The 19,544-nt window shown below is 30.8% G+C and overlaps 1 protein-coding gene and 1 pseudogene across 3 annotated transcripts in view; one reads left to right on the top strand and one right to left on the bottom strand.

The window, feature by feature from the left end:
• Positions 1-81: 81 nt before the first annotated feature.
• Positions 82-16,640, bottom strand: LOC149891400 (uncharacterized; annotated as a pseudogene).
• A 408-nt stretch (positions 16,641-17,048) lies between these two features.
• The window catches only part of LOC149891398 (histidine ammonia-lyase-like), a 46,919-nt gene continuing 44,423 nt past the window's right edge, over positions 17,049-19,544 (top strand). For all 3 annotated transcript variants that reach the window (XR_016450706.1, XM_090081724.1, XM_090081725.1), the window contains exon 1: positions 17,049-17,197. Coding sequence is in view for 2 of the 3 variants with exons in the window: in XM_090081724.1 (XP_089937850.1) it covers positions 17,090-17,197 (108 nt within the window). In the remaining variant the exon portion in view is untranslated. The remainder of the gene's footprint in view (positions 17,198-19,544) is intronic.

Raw genomic sequence — 19,544 nt, 5'->3', positions numbered from 1 at the left:
TTTCATAAATAAGACGTTTTTATTTCCCCTTGGAACAGCTATATTTAAACTTAAAAATTTAAAAATCATCAAACAAAATTATCAAAGAATTTCTTCATCAGCAATTGTGCATCTTTATCTTAAATATCTGTAAATTCGTACCAGCTTTTCAGCTTTTTTTATTCCTAAGCGATTTTAATTTTGCTCCAAATCATGCCAAAGGATGAGAAAAATCTTTCTATGGATCAAGAACTAGCTGAGCAAGTGTGCAACTGCCGTAAAAACCATGCTAAATTTGCAGGTAATTTTGAAGGCATAGACTCCTTCATTTCTATAACTCTCCACCAATTTGTTGCTGATGCTGTGCTTTTTACACTATCATTAGGGTAGACCGGGGAAATGCCGACACACGGGGCAAATCCGACACCCTGCTCTGTAGTTGTATTTTGTGAGTAAAGCGCTGTTGAGCAATTCCACGACCGTCACAGCGTGATAACCGTCTTTTTTTTTTCCTTTAGCCTTCAATATTTTATTATTAAACAAATATAAAAAGAATTTTTTTTGCTATTTTGTTAGCTTATAAAAGGTGCTACAAAAAACAAGAAAAAAAATTAGGGTGGATATATTAGCCTCTTATTCATGCGAGAAAATATAAAACGTCACAGCGTGACCAAAATTCTCTCACTGTTTTTTAGTTTTTAGATCAACATCGCGATTCAGCTAATATAGATGAACTGAATTATTAACTTGGCATTAAACAAAAAGTTTAGACATTACTCTTACATGTTCTATAGCTAAATAACATTTATTTAATTAAATTTCAAACAGGTGCACCTTTAATTAACTAGTGGTAAACGTCACAGCGTGACCAGACACATTTGGGTAATTATAAACCAGGTAAATGGGCTGTTTTTAATAAATTTAAAACTAAGTAGAGAAGTATTAGACAAATATATAATTACAACTTCATAAAAATAGTTTTTACATATCAATCTTCCGAACACGCCCATACTATATCAGTGTCAAATCGCGTCCGTATTATATTGCTGTCATATATACAACGTTTTAAAGTTTTTTGGTGATTTCGTCTCAAGACGTAAGTTGTTTCACTAAATACTTGGCACTTGAATAGGGTCGCATTTCTATTTTACCATTATTGTTTTGAATTAAATGCGCTGCAAACATTCCTGGTTTTGCTGGTGCTTTTGTAAATAACTCATCAATTTTAAATTTTTTTATTGTATTTATAATATCTTCCATAAAAACCAAATAGACATTGAAATTAGTCTCATTTTTAAAAGCTTCATGAAAAGTTATGGCATCAGTTAACATACATTTTCTCTGGATTATTTTTTGCGTTGCTATTCTTTTAACGGTCCCACCAATAGCATCTACTGGTCCTTTCCCATGAGAAGAAGCGAAAAAGTTCCAGAATAATTTTAAACCATGCTGTTCTTCCAACCAGGGTATTGCTGATGCAATAAAACGATTTTTAAATTGATTGCTTGGCCCGTCTGTCCAAACCTGTAGCATTTTAACACTTGATTCATTATGCTTAGATAATAAACTATGAACAAATACAAGAATAGATGCTTTTGAATGGCTTAAATTATCTGAAACTATGACAGCTGATGAGCATAAATTTTGGTACCAAAATACAGCAGTAAAAATAGTAACTTGCTTCTTGTGCCAATGTGCTGACTGCACTTCATCTTGCCACAAAGTTGAAAAGTTTTCAGCAAAATCCACTTGAAGAACGGTTGTGTCTGGATAACTTTGAAGTTGGATCTTATGATCACAATATGTAATTGATTGTTTCTGTTTAATAAAATAATGCCAAAGAAATGAAGGTAAAGATTTTGAAAAGCTGCTGTAAAGATCATCAACTCTTCCCTTTTTTTCAATTTTTTCAATATATTCCTTTCCATTACCTTCTGCAACTTTTTCCCATTGGTACCATTTAATGCATTTATTCTTGTCAATTTCATTCAAAACAAATAGATTATGAAACTTTGCAGCATCTTTACATGTGGTACACATATTGTTATAACAAATGTCTTTTTCACTATCACATACAATGCTTAGAGGAAATTTATGTGAATACAATGGAAAATTTGAATCAAACTTGTGCAAGGCTTCAAGGATAAGAATTACATTTTGATGCTGTTGACAACAACAAACGTTTCTTGACATTGAACTAGACAAAAGCACATGTGGTGGGCGTAAACTAGCAAACTTTGATTTTCCAACTGATTCTTCAGGATAATCACTTTTAAAAACAGGATAAGCTTTATTAACATTTATATACAAATGACGTTTTTGCACAGTTTCTTTCTTGTTCTTTAATCTCACCACAATTGTGTCTCTTTTACCGGGTTCTTGACGGGATATATCATCACGCTGGTAAAAATCAAGAACCAATTTTACAGTTAAAGCATCTAATGCATTTTTACTAAGTATTCTTTCTGGGCTTGGGATTTCATTCATTTTTGTTAAAAGTTTTTGTACAACTTTAGCCCTCTTTCTGGGTGATTTTGGTAGTGCTGACTCGGCTCTCTTAACAGCTTTTTCAAGAGTGCTTGCAGATTTGTAAGGGGGTAATGTAACAGCTACAGATTTTGATTCTGCTATTTTTTGTCTGCTCTTTCTCTTTCGCTGCCTTTCTTTTTCTCGTTCAGCCTCCAAATTAGCGAGCCTTCTTTCTTTTCTTTTTTTTGATTCTTTTTCTTTAACTACTTTTTTGCCAAACTTTTCTAACTGTCTTTCACGATATTTCTTTTGACGCTCAGCATGAGTAAGAGGCATGTTAAACCCTTGAAAGATTAAAAAAAAGGTAACACATTAGTTATGGAGATGCACGTATTACATCTAAGGCTCAATGGAGTTACAGCTATCCCTTAGAGAGGCTCTATGTATCTCAAAAGAGAGCCTCAAGAATAGCTGAGCATTCATCCTCCAAATGTTGCCTATGCAAAATATACCTATAATTTGTAGTTTTTGTAGATGATGTAAAAGAAAGTAGGCCGCTCAGTAATCTGGGTCCTTAAAGTTGGTAAAAACTCAATTGTGGTTTCAGTTTAGCAGTTTTAAATTTTGTGTTAAATGTTGTTAAAAAATTTTCACGGCGTGACAAAAAGATTCTAAAAATAACTTGAGCTAATTATTTTTTAAACATATTAGTATTTTTTTAGATGTACTAGATTGAGTTCTCATTGCGCTGGATTTTTGAAACCCTAAGTTTTACTGGTTGTCTAAGAAATAAAACGATTGGTACCCTAATTGTCACAGCGTAACATGTCACAGCGTGACAATAGTGGTAATAGCATTTGATTAAAACAAATGGTATTCTGAATGATTAGTGCAGCTAAAAACCTGATTGCAATGAGCAAGAAAGTTTTTGAATTTTTTATAGGTTCAATTTAACTTTGGTGATTAAAAATGAATTAAATTATTTCAAGAACGCCTACTTTTACCTTCTGTTTCAGCCCATGTTATTTTTTATAATAGCGGATACTATAATAAACTATATATTTTCTGAAAGAGGAGAAATAGAGCTTTCTACTGATACATAGTATTATCTATATTGGGTTGGTTTAATTTTATCATTTTTTGTGAGACGGTCGTGGAATTGCTCTGTTGTTTAGTGCTGCTAGCTGGCGGACAACACTGTAACTAGCGTTCAGTGAGTTTTATGCGAGTAAGCCTACTTTTTGTTTTGCTATAAATAAATAACTAGTTTTTGAGGTTTTCCATGTTAAAACTGATTCCTGGATGAACTGAGGTAATATTTTAATTGTTAGTATTACTAAAAAACCAATTAGTTAGCTAGAATCATCCAGAATAAATTCAAACCTGTTAATTCCGAACTACAAGCTAATATCTTATGAGCGAAAAGTTCAAAAACGAGGAGGTGGAATTATGACTTATATTCATAATGATCTGACAACTAAAACTAGAGACGATCTTTCGGTTACTGATGCCGATGGTGAAGTCTATACGATTGAATTAATGAACAAATAATTAAAAATATACTGGTGCCCACCTGTTACAGACCATCTGAAGGTGATATAAAAAACTTTTCAAATCACCTAAAACAAATATTTCTAAAAAATAAAAAAGAGCACAAAATTTTATTTTGTATTGGAGACATAAATATAAACTGTCTACAGTACAATGAACATGCTGTTACCAAAACTTTTTTTGACGGTATGTTTCAACACTACATCTTTCCTATAATAAACAAACCAACCCGGGTAACATTTAATTCAATCACTGCAATAGACAACATATTGACTAATTCATTTTATGATTCTTCATTAAAAGCAGGTGTTATCAAAACGGATATATCCGATCACTTTCCAATGTACTTTTCCTTTTCTCAAGACACAAAAAATAATAACTCTAAAATCAAAGTCTATAAAAGAAAAATTAATAGTTTTACTATTCAACAGTTTAAAGAATCACTATCGGCAGTAAGGTGGGACAGGATTTACCCAGAATGCAACCTTGGGCATACCAACTCTGCTTATAATTGATTTATAGAAATATTCTTAAAGCACTACGATAATCATTTCCCAATTTTCCCAATTCCCCAGAACAAGAATTAAAAGCAAAATACTTACAATGTCCATGGATTACCAGAGGTATAAAAAAATCTTCAAAAAAAACAACAAAGACTTTACATCAAGTATTTAAAAAACAGAAATGAAAAAAATCTAAATACTTACAAACAATACAAAAATTTATTTGAAAAAATAAAAAAAAAAATCGAAGAAAATTTACTACTCAAATCAAATAAAAAATGCAACTGGTGACATTTAAAAAAACATGGAATACTATCCAAGAAATAATTGGGAACAAAAAAATTAAATCAAATACCTTACCTGCTCAAATCCTCATTGACAATACAGTGTACAGTGACAAAAATACGATTGCTGAAAAATTCAACAATTTTTTTGTTAACATTGGCCCTAATCTTGCCTCGAAAATTAAGCCTCCTAATAACTCATTCAAATCATACCTGACACCCAGAGCGAACGAAACTACAAAGAACTAAACTATCAAGAACTTAATGTTACTCTAAACTCCTTAAAATTAAATAAAACTCCAGGTATAGATGATATCTGTAGTAGGGTAGCGGCAAATGTCTTTACAACGATAAATAAACCTATATATGAAATTTTTAAGCCTTCGATTAAAACAGGAGTTGTACCGGACAAGCTTAAAGTAGCTAAAGTAGTACCAATATTTAAATCAGGTGAAACATACTTAATTAATCACTATAGACCTATCTCGGTACTCCCTACCTTTTCTAAGCTTCTCGAAAGAGTAATCTATAACAGATTGTATGAGTACTTAATCCAAAATAAAATTTTAAATAAAAAGCAATTCGGTTTCCAAAAACAATATTCAACTGAACACGCAATCCTAGATCTAGTTAACAATATGAGTGATTCTTTTTACAAAAAACAGACCTTACATGACCTTACATGACCTTACAAAAGCCTTGGATAAACTTGATTAATTATGTTTGCCGATGACACAAACTTATTTTATTCCTCGAACTCAATCAAAGACCTTTACAAATGTATGAACACAGAGCTTAAAAGATTAAATATATGGTTGAAATTGAATAAGTTATCACTAAACACAGAAAAAACAAAATACATATTGTTTCATTCCAAAAAACAAAAAAATAATATACCTACTATCCTTCTCTCACTAAAAATAAATAAGGTAAACATTGAAAAAACAGAAACAACAAAATTTTTTGGGTTCCTTATTGACGAAAATATATCTTGGAGAGCCCATATAAGAACAATAAACACCAAAATTTCGAAAAATATTGGGATACTCTACAAAGTTAAACCTATTTTATCCCAACATAACCTTAAATCGCTTTATTTTTCTTACATCCAAAGTTATCTTACGTACGCTAATATTACATGGGCAAGTACACACAAATCCAAATTGAGTACTATTTATATAAGTGAAAAACACGCATCAAGACTAGTTTATGATAAAGATAAACTCACCCATGCTGAACCCTTACTAAAAACCTTAAATGCACTAAATGTCTACCAAATCAACATCTACCAAAATGCACTATTTATGCTAAAATACAAACTTGGACTAGTCCCATCGCATTTTTTAAATAACTTCTTTCTAATAGATATATAACAAGAGCAACAGGCAATTTCACACTGCCTAAAAGAACAACAAAGTTCTCACGGTTTTCTAATTCCTACCGGGGTCCGTACCTGTATAACAAAATAATATCAAAAAATATAGAACTTAAAGTATTAAATAATCCTGCCAACTTAAAAAATAAAATAAAACACCTCATACTTAATATCAACAATTATATTGATATGTATTAAACTTAACAACAGAATTTATACTGAAATATTTATGTGTATCACTGACTGTATTTTGACTATATATAAATATGAAATAGACTTTATTTAACAATTTGAAAAGGTACTCCATCATAAGTCTTCATAGACTTCTACGAGTTTTCCTTTACAACAACATATATATATATATATATATATATATATATATATATATATATATATATATATATATATATATATATATATATATATATATATATATATATATATATATATATATATATATATATATTGAAGTAACAAGAAAATTTCTTGTCTAATTTATCTTTTTATTATTTTTATTCTATTATTTTTAAAAAATACTGATAGTCTTTATGATAAGAAACTCTACTAATTTACGTTATACTTAAATATACTTGTTAAACCACGTTTTATTATGATTTGTTATACTTGCTAAACCACTTTTCATTATGATGTTATACGTGGTAATATTATGTTATATTCTTCTTTTTATTTACGTTGCATTGTATGATGTCATACAATTTTAATGTAACGAAAAAAAAAAACAAAAACAGTTTAGAAATGTTAAAATATTTTATTTATATTGCCTTTCAGATGGTGAGATCAAGAAAACGCACCTCCGAGAGGGGTAAATGGGACGAGGAAACTTTAAAAAGAGCATTTCAAGTTGTACAAAATGGCAGATCCGTTAAAAGTGTTTCAGATGAATTGGGGATACCCAGGATAACTCTACACGACCGACTAAAATCTTTTTCCACAGCTAAACCAGCATTTGGTAGAAAAGCGGTATTTACTCCTGAACAAGAAGCATTAATTGCTGATCTCATCAAATAACTATCAAACCAATTTTATGGCGTAACCCTTACTGATTTGCGTCGACTAGCCTTTGACTTCGCTGACAGGTTAAACTTTAAAAATAGTTTCAATAAAGTTACTAAGATGGCTGGGGAAGACTGGGTGGCTGATTTTAGAAAAAGAAACCCAACTTTGAGTTTGAGGCAGCCCTCGGCAACAAGCCTCAATCGAGTTCTGGCGTTCAATAAAGCTGAAGTTGATTTGTTCTTCGCTAACCTAGATGAGATATATAAAAAGCACCAACTTAAGGCGACAAGAATATTCAATATGGATGAAACGGGTATTTCAATGGTTCAAAAACTCGGTAAGATATTATAAGGCACCAAATGGCCAACATTAGGTGGGATCCGTTACAAGCTGGGAGCGGGGGAGAAACATTACGGTGGTCTGCGCTGTCAGTGCATCTGGAGGATTTATCCCACCAATGTTTATCTATCCCCGGAAGCGGACGTCTCCACAACTAGAAAGAGGAGGGCCTCCGGGAGCCATCTATACATGCTCTCGCAACGGCTGGTCAAACAAAAACCTCTTCCAAGATTGGCTAAAACATTTCAAGGACAACGCTAAACCAACAATAGAAGATCCGGTGCCATTGGTGTTTGACAATCACGGTAGACACATTTCTCTAGAGAGTTATGAATTTTGCAGAGCGAATCACATTAATGCAGTTTCTATACCACCCCATACGTCCCATAAGCTACAGCCTTTGGATTTATTATTTATGGGCCTTTGAAAAAAGCATTTAATATAGAGTGTGACAGATTCTTAAGAGCTAACCGCTTCCAGAAAATAACAGTGTACGACATTGCTTCCATATTTAACGAAAGATACATGAATGTCGCAACAATGGAGAAAAGGGTTTCAGGATTCGTTGCATCCGGTGTTTTCCCTTACAAGCAAGAAAAATTCAGTAATGTGGATTTTATCTGCGAGAACACGATTCAACAACCAGTCATAATCGACCATGAAAATGTTGATAAACCACCCAACATGGAATTTATTCAAGATATCAATCTGTCTGCCGCTAAGCACCCAGAAGCCGCCAATGAATCGGCTACTGAAACACGACAGCATTCAGGGCATCAGAAGGTTGTGCGTAAGAAAACTGCTTGCTTGATTTTAACAGGGATTTATGCTAATCCAGAAGCTGGTTCTTCAAAGCACGACACAGTTCTAAAAGCTGTTCCAAAACCCTCCCAAAGCCCAACATGTTTCAAAGAAACTCTGGAATATTTGTCACCCCTTCTATCTTTGTCAACAGTTAATAAAGATCACCGCAATAACAGAAAGCAACACTCCGTCATCATGACAGGAACCCCTATGAAAGTAGTTTTGGAAGAAGCTAAAAAGAAAAAAGAAATTAAAGATGTAAAAGCCAAGCTTAGACAAGAAAAACTAATGGACAACCCTAAGGTGATACCTAAAGTCAAACTTAAACTCTTGAAGAATAGGTCAAGCAATGTTGGAAAAATCGTGAAAACTAAAATAAACACCCATCCAAAAAATAAGTCCGCAGCTAAAAGAAAAATAACAAAGAAGAGGTGTCGTAGACAAACTTCTTTTAAAGAACCAACTTCTGAGGAAGATATTGATGAAACTAAACTATGTGATGATGACGAGCTTGACGACGGGATTGATTTACTTTCAAAGCACACTGAGATGTGACTACTTTGTGGTGAATATGGAAAAAAAACTGAACTCTGGTATTGTTGTGTCTATAGTAGAAAATGGGTGCATGCAGATTGTAGCGGTTATGATTCCCCTGAAAACTATATTTGTGACTTTTGCCCTACTCATTAATCTTCGATTTGAAGAAGGTTTTTTTTGTATCTCAAAGAGTTAACCTGTCTTACTTTGTTATTATGAATTATATACTACATTTATTTACTCTATGTTACAATAAAACATGTTTGGTAAAATAATTGTCTTATTAATTACTAACGTTGGTATTACCCCAAAGTGGTGTCGCATTTACCCCGGTGATTGGGGAAATACCGACACTGTGCTTAAATTACGAAAAACATTCATGTAACATTTGTAATGTAAATAATTTTGAAACATTACATATTAATTTGATCCAGGAAATTGGGACAAATATTTAGGTACTTTCACCAAAATCGTAACTAATCTAGAAAAAATTATAAAAATCAAATTGTATTAAGGTGTCGGTATTCCCCCGGTCTACCCTAAATAAATATGCAGGAAAAGAATTAGCATATTTTAGTTTAGATGCATAGTAACTAGGCATAAATTCAGGATAGATTTCATTCAACCATTCCTCAGCTTCTTCTTCTTGACTTCTATTCAATGTTCCTCCTAAGTAAATATTGAATATTTCATCATATAAGTATAACATAATTATGTAAGTAAGGGTATAAGATTAGTAAACTTAAACAAAAATTTTATTTATGGGGAACTCTATTATTTGTTTAAATTTGGTCACATTCAATTTTTTAATTTTTTTTACAATTTTATGGTATGTTACTAGTGAATCCATTTTTTTGTAAAAAACTGAATTCCGGATTTTCGGAATTACAGGAGATGAAATCCGGAATTCCGGTTTAATTCCGGAATTATTATAGAAGAATTTAAAAAATATAGAGAAAAGAAAGTACATTATTTTTTAACATAAATGTATTTAGTTCAAAACAATATAATTAAAACAAATTACAAAATAAGGATATATTTCATATTAAAATATTTTTGAACTACATAAATAAAATTGCAAAATGAAAGTTCAATTTTCATTTTGATTTTTGAAAAAGCTTCTTAAAAAGCACAAAGTATCCAATGTTTTGTCGTTGAGCCTTGATCGAATTTTTGTTGAAAATGCTCCTGCAGCGGAAAAAGCGCGCTCTGACTCCACACTAGTTGGTGGAATTGTTAATAAACCTTTGTAAAGATCTTCCAAAAGCATTCCGCGGGATTCCCCTTCATCCCAAAATTTCATTTCACTGCGAATTTCGGAATGAATCGATGATTTTTGTAGAACTTTTGACCGTGATTCGGAGAGTGATTCCTTTATCTTTTGCTGAAGAATTTCCTGCAAGGATAACTGAGTTTCCAATGATTCGATAGGTTTATCGTCATCCATTTTAGTAGACTCAGATACTGTCGGGTCTATTTCTAATGCTACTTCACCACTAAGTCTTTGGATTAGGGATATGATAACTTTGGTTATTTCAGTTTTCGAGCGACGCAAAATGTTCTTGTAAATTTTGGTTTTACCCCCATTATGCAAATATTGAAGAACATCGGATACCACAGTTCTTCTTCGATTAATTTGAACTTCAAACTCTTTTTTCATTTCACGGCCAATTTCTTCATTCTCATCAAAATTCTCTAACACAAACGTAAATGTTGCATCCGCAGAAAGTAAATTTGCATCAGCACGGCATAACGCGTCTACGGCTAATTTTATAGGCTTCAAATTTCTAGAAACTGTAGATATTATATTCCATTCTGAATCATTCAAAAATGTATCCGCTTTGATATCAATTGTTGCCTTTTTTTATTGAACTTTTCAAAAGATTAAAACGTTCTAACATGGACATCAGGCTACTCCATCTAGTCTTCGAATCAAGCAATAGCTGCAATTCCTTTCCATGATCTTCCTTCACATGTTTTTGCAACACTTCATTTTTTAAAGGGGAACGTCGAAACATTTGAACAATTACCCGAACTTTCATGATTACATTTCGCAATGTAAACTTTTCAGTAATTTCTACATCACATTCATTTCTCGTCCCCACTTGCATTCCTTCATCATCACTTAAATCTTCTTCATCAGAGTCCAGATCTAGGACACTCTCATAATCATCTTCATCTACCTCTTTCTCTGTTTGTTTGTAGATCACATTTACAATTGCAATCTGAATTGCATGAGCAAAACACAAAATTTGTTCACATGGTAATAATCTACCCACTTTTTGCATCATAGAAGCACCATCAGTTACAATACACGAAATATCATTCCTTATATTTAACTGAAATGATTCTAACTTGTCCTCTAACAATTTTACACAATTTTCAGCCGCAAATCGACAATTGATTCGAGAAAGACCCAAATTCCAGATATTTTTTGACCCATGAACGTTAACATTTATATAACGTCTATTTCGAGAGGACGTCCACTCGTCCAATGTTAGACTAAAGCATCAATTCTTTTTTAATTGATTAATTTCAGCAATTTGCAATTGTTTAATTTTTTTAGTATAATCCATCACGACTTTCTGTATGCTGGTGGATGATTTTGGAATATCACCGAATCCACGCATTGTTAAACATTTTCTTAAATCGTTTGACGTACAAAAAACACGAAACGGTAAACCATCAGAAGCAATCATTCTAGCTACTACGGCAGGAGAAGTTTCATCTTTTTTTGAATTGAAAAAATCAATGATCGTGTTCGTTTTTCTGGTTGTGCTCACAACACTATCGTTACTGTCAGATGTAGAAGCTGTTGTATTTTCATCAAACTTTCGCTTGTTCAAAGCTGTGTTGTGTTTAGAACGAAGATGTGTGTGCATGGGAGTTGTACATCCACCCAATATCTTTAAAACTTGCTTGCATTGCATGCATTTCGCCACCTGATTTGTTTTCCCTCGTAGAAAATATTTCCACACTGAATTTGATGAGCTTTCTTTTGAAATGTCCATAAAAGTTTCTTCAGATTTATCTACCATACTTGGGTTGGGATTTAAAACAATAACAATGTAAGTCTACAAAATTTTTGAAACATAAAATTAATATAATGACTTACTTTGTCTGCTCTGCATACAATTTAATTTCTTAATGTTAATATTTCATTTAAAAAAAAAATTTTAATGCATTTGCACTAGCCTAAGCTTACTAAAATTTAAATTTTTTGAATTTATAACAATGAAAGTACACAATGCTGCCATCTATAGTAAAAGTTCTTCTAAATTCGAATTCTAAAAATTTCAAAAAAAAACTTTCGTTTTGTTTTTATATTATGTATTTATTCCGTTCTAAAAATTTTAATTTTTATTACTAAAAACGTTTTTCAACAACAAAGTTGTCGTCCTCAGTAGTATAATACAACAGTTTTTAGTAATAAAAATTAAAATTTTTAGAACGGAAGAAATACATAATATAAAAACAAAACAAAAGTTTTTTTTGAAATTTTTATAAAAACAGTTCTAAATAACTTCAAAAATAAAATAAGAATTAAATAATCGAAATTCTAAATTCGAAAAATCCGGAATTTGCGTTTTTGAATTCCGGATTTTTAAAAATTCAAAATATGACGGAATTTCGGAATTCCCAAATTCCGAAATCCGGATTTGGATTCACTATATGTTACCTTCATATTTTGGATTTGTTAAATTAGCCAGAAAATGACATGGAATGATTGCTTTCTTAAACCTCTTTAAAAGATCATCTTTTTACAGAGCCAATTTTTTATCATGTATGAGGCATTGCCAAACCTCAACTGCTTCAGACAACGTTGTATCATCTGCCTGCAACTACACCAAACACAATAACTTAGTAATTATGTAAATAAAGTTAATGGTGCCAGAAATATGTAGTTTTGATATATTTACTATATTCAAATTTAATATATCTAGCAAATAACTAAATAAACTAAATTATAAACCTTATCTAATGCAGCACCAATACTTTTTAGTTGTGCTTGTAACTTAATTGCATCTCTTTGTATTGAAAGATAGTCAATTAATCCATTATGGATACTATGAGCAGTTATAGGATCCTTACTGACTGTAATCCAACCATCTTGAGTTAGGGTAACAGCACAATAATCAGCAAGACCACTTTTCATTGAATTAGTTACTTCTTTATTTACCTTTACTAATAGTTCTGAAGAAATCTGTTTTCTATTTGGTGGCTCGTATCCGTGTTTTAGTTTTTTAATTAGTTTGGTAAATTCAAGATTTTCTACTACATTGAATGGTATATTTGCTGAAAAGAAAAACCTTGCGACTTGCAAATCCAGTTCATCCTTTTGATTACTTGTTATTGTAGCAACAAAGTTAGAAATGGATGTTTGCTGTTGCACGGTCACTGGATTTGAATGAAAAATTGAAGAACAAGAAGCATCACTAATAAAGCTGAAACAAACTTGTTCTTCATCTTCTGATTGGTTAGACTTATTTGATGCTGCAGATGTAGATGGCCTCGACTCTAAAACTGATATATTGCTAAATATATCAGTTCTGTGGAATCATTTGCACTCCTTTTTTTTTTTTTTTTGCATTTGTCCAAATGGCTCTTAACCCTCTCTATTTTTTTAGTTATGCTCTTTTTGCAATAACTATATTTTACTCTATTTGGTTGATCATCTAATATGGTCACTTAATTCCACTCATTAGCCTTATTTCTTCCTCCTGAATGATATTTTGGTATGTTGAAGGATATATAATCTACTTATAGTTTATATTTAACTTAAACCTTAAAATGATATCTCTATTCAAAATTATATTAATATTTGTAAAAAATGTAATCTAATTACAAACTTATCTATTGTATAAGTCAACATACCTGTAAAAATGAAAATAGCTTTTAGATAACTATAAGTTAATACAAATTTGTCAGTAAAGATTTGTATCAAATTAGAGATTTGGTTTTAGCAAAAACCCAAAAACCCAAAAAACTAATTTGGCTAGGGTTTTTGCTCAAAAACCCGGGTTTTTGCCAACCCTGGTTAAAACCGATCAATATAAAATACATTTAAGAAATTCACCTAAGTGCCTAATTTAAAAATTCACATACTACTTAATAAAGGAGCTTAAAGTAAATATGTGAATAATCGGTTTTACCAGAAAAAGTTTAATATTGATTTTTATTACTTTTTTGTCTAATTTTTAATTATAAAACGAAAAAAAATTATGTAATCGGTATTAAAATTAAATTTTCTACAAGATAGAGGCAAAATTATTTTTAAACGAATTATGGTTCCCGAATTATTACGATAGCAAGTAAAAGAAAAAAGCAAATTTTAACGACTCTCTTTTAAACTTTTATAAAAACAAAATGACTGAAAAATGACTCGAATTTTATTTTGACACATTTGAATAGAGGAGATGATTCTCTTTCTTCTGGTGTTTTTATTTTTTGAATATTCCTATCAGTGACGGTTTTATTGAAATTTTTCGATCCGTGAACAAAAAAAATAGTATGATTGGTTTGACACGATTTTAATCTCTCTCTTTCTCTCTCTCTCTCTCTCTCTCTCTCTCTCTATATATATATATATATATATATATATATATATATATATATATATATATATATATATATATATATAGACACACACACACACACACACACACACACACACACACACACACATATATATATAAAATATGTGTATGTATGTTTATAAATATAGGTGGCACATTTTTCTTAGACTGAAGAAAATGTAGTATTAGAGACAAGAGACAAGTATCATTCTTGATAATCTTATACATATCAACTCAATTGGTTTTCTTACCACTAATAGTCAGCCTAATGTAAATACAGTTGCTTCAACTCTTTAAGTATTTGGCTGGGGTAATCCTGGTGGTTATGTTTTTCAAAAGGTACTTTACTGATATTGTAAAGTTGACTTTGCTTTTCTTAGATAGCAAATAAATTATACAAAGAAGAAACTATTACAAACCAACCACAAAAGTACACACAGAAATGATGAGACCAAATTTATATTTTGTTAATGTTTCACAACTTTATAAAAAAAGCGTTAATTTGCACCCCAAAAAAAGTATATTTTTCTTACAATCTTCTAATCATCCAATTGTTATGTAAGCATATATATTTTTGATTAATAGTTTTACTGTTATAATTATTGTTTAAGAAATAAAACTAATGACAACCTTCTTTACTAAAAGGTGCTCAGCATATTTTTTATTTTTTTAAAGGTGTATTTAGAGTTTTTTTGCAGCAAAAATTAACGTCTTGAAGGAGTAATTTAATGAATGTCTTGAAGGAGTGTCCATTTGTTAATAACCACATAGTAAATCAATCTGCAGCAAGGTGTATTTTTTAACAAAGTATTTCTTTGTTTTGCAAGTGTCTTTTGTCGTTCCAAATTTTAAATCCATGATTTTACTCAAACGTTTTCTTTTATGGGAACAATCAACCATATAAATGCAGATTCTAAATCGTCGAATGCATTCACATGGAGAGTTTTTATTGGAAAACCTGTTATTCAACTAACTGTTGTTAATCCTGCCGCTTTCCAATACTGTAAGGTATAAAAGTGTAGTTGAAGATCTCAAAAATTTTCTTTTCGTTATTAGTGTTTTATGTTAGTGATGATTTGATATAAAGTTAAATGTGATTATGGTGATGATGGGTAGAGTAGCTTAGAGAGTGATGCTGAAGTATGATTTAGAGACTGATGACATAGTGACAGTAGCGTGACGCATAATAGTGTAGACGCGCGACTTTTCAATAACAACGAATATTTTAAGTAAAGTAATAACAATATTATCTTAGTAAAATAAAATACTGACAACAAATATTGCTATCAATTCTTCTCATATAATTTCTTAAAATTCTCTTAAATTCTTTTATCATATAATCTCTTAAAATCCTTTTAAATTCTTTTCTCATATAATCTCTTAAAACTCTTTCATAACGCATATTAAAAACTCTCTTTAAAAATAAAACCCATCATCAAAGTCTTCCCTAAAAAAAATTCTCCAAAGAGACCAAAAAAATTTCTTCTCCTTCCTTTCTCCTAGATTTTTTTAATCGTTCCTATTTTATCTGTCCGCAGATGTTCTTTCGATTTCTCTTACAGACAATATATTTCTTTTTCTTCAAGTTTTGTACTTTTGGTTTAACTTCTGAGTCATGGTATTCTAAAGCAGATTTTATAAGTTTTCTTTTTATTAGTCTTAATATCAGAATGGCTACAGAACTTTCTAGAACTTTACCAATTAAAATCAAATCATTGTGTTTCAAGTCATGCTTGCGAAAACAGTTTTAAACATAAATGGTGGGACTTATTCGTTTTTCATGTCACCATGTGTGTCCTGGTGTTTTTGGTTGACTCGTTCTTTTCTTTGTTCGAATCTAGCATGTTTGAGTCGGGTAAAACTTGAAGATGATGTTTATAATGTTCACATTTTCCCTCCTCACAGTTAAATGAAGTTAATAAAAAGAATAGATTTTTTATGTACAGTTGACTCTCGATAGCTCGAACTCTGAGAGGACCGGGAAAAAAGTTCGAAATATGAAGAAAATTATCTGACTTTTGCTAGAAATCATCTGACTTTTGCTAGAAACACTTTATTTTTTTATCTAACAAGAACCAATAATGACCAGGCTTTAATTTTGGAAAAAATCTTGTATTTGTTTGAAATGCTTAAAACATCATAGGGTTTTAGATTTACCAATAACAAACATGGCTAGTTTTTCTCCCAGTGCACTTGCTGCTGCCATATCTCTAAGTCTGAGTTTACTATTATTACCCCGGAATAATTCTCTTGCGATAGATGAGACGTTTTGTTTGGGAGCACTGGTAAAAAAGCCTAAACTCATTAGCATTGAAAATGTTTTTAAGTTTGTAATTTGAGAGCAACTTTGGGAGAGTAGCTTCATTCCATGGGGCGGTCATACCATTTGTCGCGGAGGTATTTTAGCCAAAGGTGGTTTTAAAGTTGATGTCATTCCTAAATATAAGAATAGAAAAATTGAATTTTATCTTGAAACAGACGTTGGAAAATTTAATTGCTGATGGATGTGTTTAAACTTAAATACAATAAGGTTTGACAAAATGGAACTGACCTTTTTTTCCAATTATGCAAGTAACAATCAAATGCTTTTAACACTCTAAATGCCTCTGCGAATTTTAATGCTTATTCTTTTAGTATGATGACGTCAATTGGTATATGTTGACATCTTTTCGCGACCACGTCAATATAACCTTGTCTACAGTTTTGAAATTACCAGTACGAAACTTCTTCCGTTCAGATTTTGTAACATTTTTTTCCAGCGAGGTAAATATCTTGTCTTTATTTTTAATTAAGTTGATATTGTGTTCCTTGGAACACCCAACTTTTGGGCTAACTTTTTGTTAGACATCCCTTTTTCAGGATCTTTTAATGCCTTGTATTTTTATTATAGGTTTGTTTGTCGATTAGTCTCAGTTAGTCTTCGTTAAACGTCATCTTTTCATGTTTGATAGAAACAATCAATTTCTCTTTTAAAGGAATAGTTTTTGAAAATGAGAATTTTAGAATGCGATATGTTATCAAAGCATTAGAAAAAGTAAGATCTTGTCTAGAATTTCTGAAAGCTTCTAAAAAAGTTTGATATAACGAGGAAAACTTGGCTTTTGAACCAAAAACATTTTGCTTTCAAGCGCTTTCAAGCTAAGATCACGTAAAAATCAAAAATTTTATTTCAGTTTTAAAGAACTTATAAGGATAAGATTTTTTTTTCTCCAGAAAAAGACTCGCTTCTAACTTTAAAGACGGGTCAACTTAAAAGTAGTTCTTTTCAATCATTTCATTCGTTTACGATTCAATTGAGCCACTTTAAAATTCATTTACGACTCATTGTTCGCTATTTTATTTAACCTTCTTGGATTAGGTTTGTTACAAAAAAAAGTTTCAGAGTGAAAAATTTTGACAAAATTTTTCGAAATTTATTCACTGAAAAATCTGAATGCAACTTGCCTCGTGAAATCATTTGAGCAAAAAGCAAAGAAGTTTTCAATTCGCAACTCTACATTCCCAAAAATGAATTCTGCGACGGCAAACACAAAAAGAGTAATTTAAGTCGAGAAGTTGAGATATATAAAGTTGAGACAGTGTGAAAGCAAATGAAAACTTCCCTTAAGTGATTTTTTTCTTGATTATACTCCTTTGGGGGGTTTTAATTAAGCTAAAATTCTTAATCTCAATGAATATCTTTCAGTTAATCTGAACATGATGAGAATAATTATTTAGTAAAGTTAAAGCCTAAAGCCGTTTTAATGACATTACAAAAACTAACAAAATCACATCCTTTACGATTTGACGTTGTATTACTTTTTAACTTAATTCGTGTTTATCTCACTAATTACAGCCAACAATTGAATTAATTGGTTGTTTCGTAACATCATGGTATATAATTTATTAGGCTTATATATTTGAAGGAGGGAATTTAAGTATATCGTTACGTTTAACTATTAAGCTAAGTTGCCAATTTACTGTTGCATCAATAAAGTGCAAATTTAAATTACAACTAGACAGTTACATATCAAATAAAATGACATTTAAATAAGTTGTAGAAATCACAAATCTAAACATATTTCTTTTCAACATTCACAAACATTGACGACGTTTATGCAGCTTCATATAAAAATATTTCTTTCCGTTTCATTATACTAAAGATTCCAATTTAATAAACAAAAGAAATTTGGAACTCATACATAAACTTGATTCGTTAATTTTTTAAAAGTTAAATTTGGCCAAATATAGAATAAATGTAATTTTTAGTGGGTATATTTATCGACTTAATTCTTTTCAAAGACCTTTTGTTACTGGAAAAAGGACAGAGTTTTATATCTCAAATCTCTAAGTAAAACAAGCAAAAAAAAATTATTACCTTGGGAGGCAATTTGTTATAAAAACATTTCACCCCTTTAGTATTCTTATAGATCTGTTTTCTATTCCTAAATTAGTAATTCGACCGTGAGTTTAAATCCTAAATTGCTTTTTCGTTCGAAAAAGGAAACTTTGGATATAAAATATGATTTACAGAAATTTCAATTTCCAAATTGCTATGGTCATTATATAAAAATCGACTATCTAGGGTCAATATGTGTATATATTTAGCTGCTCTATGTGTATGTACAGAGTTGCTACGGCATAGTATGTCCGGCAGATCTGTCGATTTATTTTGAGATATATATTCTTACGAAGTGATATCATTGTTACAAATTTACAGCGCATTTCAATTTAATTTGAAGAGTGAAATAAAGTTTCGATTTCCCTCATTAGAATGTGAACACAATGTCAAACTTAATTTTTGTTGCTAAATGTGGTTTTTATTATACGGTGTCCTGTACCATATTAGAAATTAAGATAGGCAAAAAGAAGAGTAGAGTTTTTAATAGGTTCAACCATTTACTGCATAAGTTTCTATAATCTAATTGTTTTCATCATAAAGAAATAGAAAATAATTCTATGCCAGAATATTTAATTTCGTTCCAAGATAGTGTTTGTGTCTTTAGAAGTCAAAAGCTGTAGTCTTGTGTTTGATGAAGTTTGTTCAAAATAAAGTGACTAAGTTATTTTGAAACAGCCACGATTTGAAAAATGCCTTTATTTTTGCACTTATTTTTACTGTATTTATTCT

Source organism: Hydra viridissima, unplaced genomic scaffold (genome assembly GCF_058129835.1).
Source record: "Hydra viridissima isolate aposymbiotic clone 2 unplaced genomic scaffold, HvirCarnegie_v1 scaffold_3, whole genome shotgun sequence".
NCBI classification, from domain to species: domain Eukaryota; kingdom Metazoa; phylum Cnidaria; class Hydrozoa; order Anthoathecata; family Hydridae; genus Hydra; species Hydra viridissima.
This window is presented reverse-complemented; position numbering and strand designations above follow the sequence as displayed.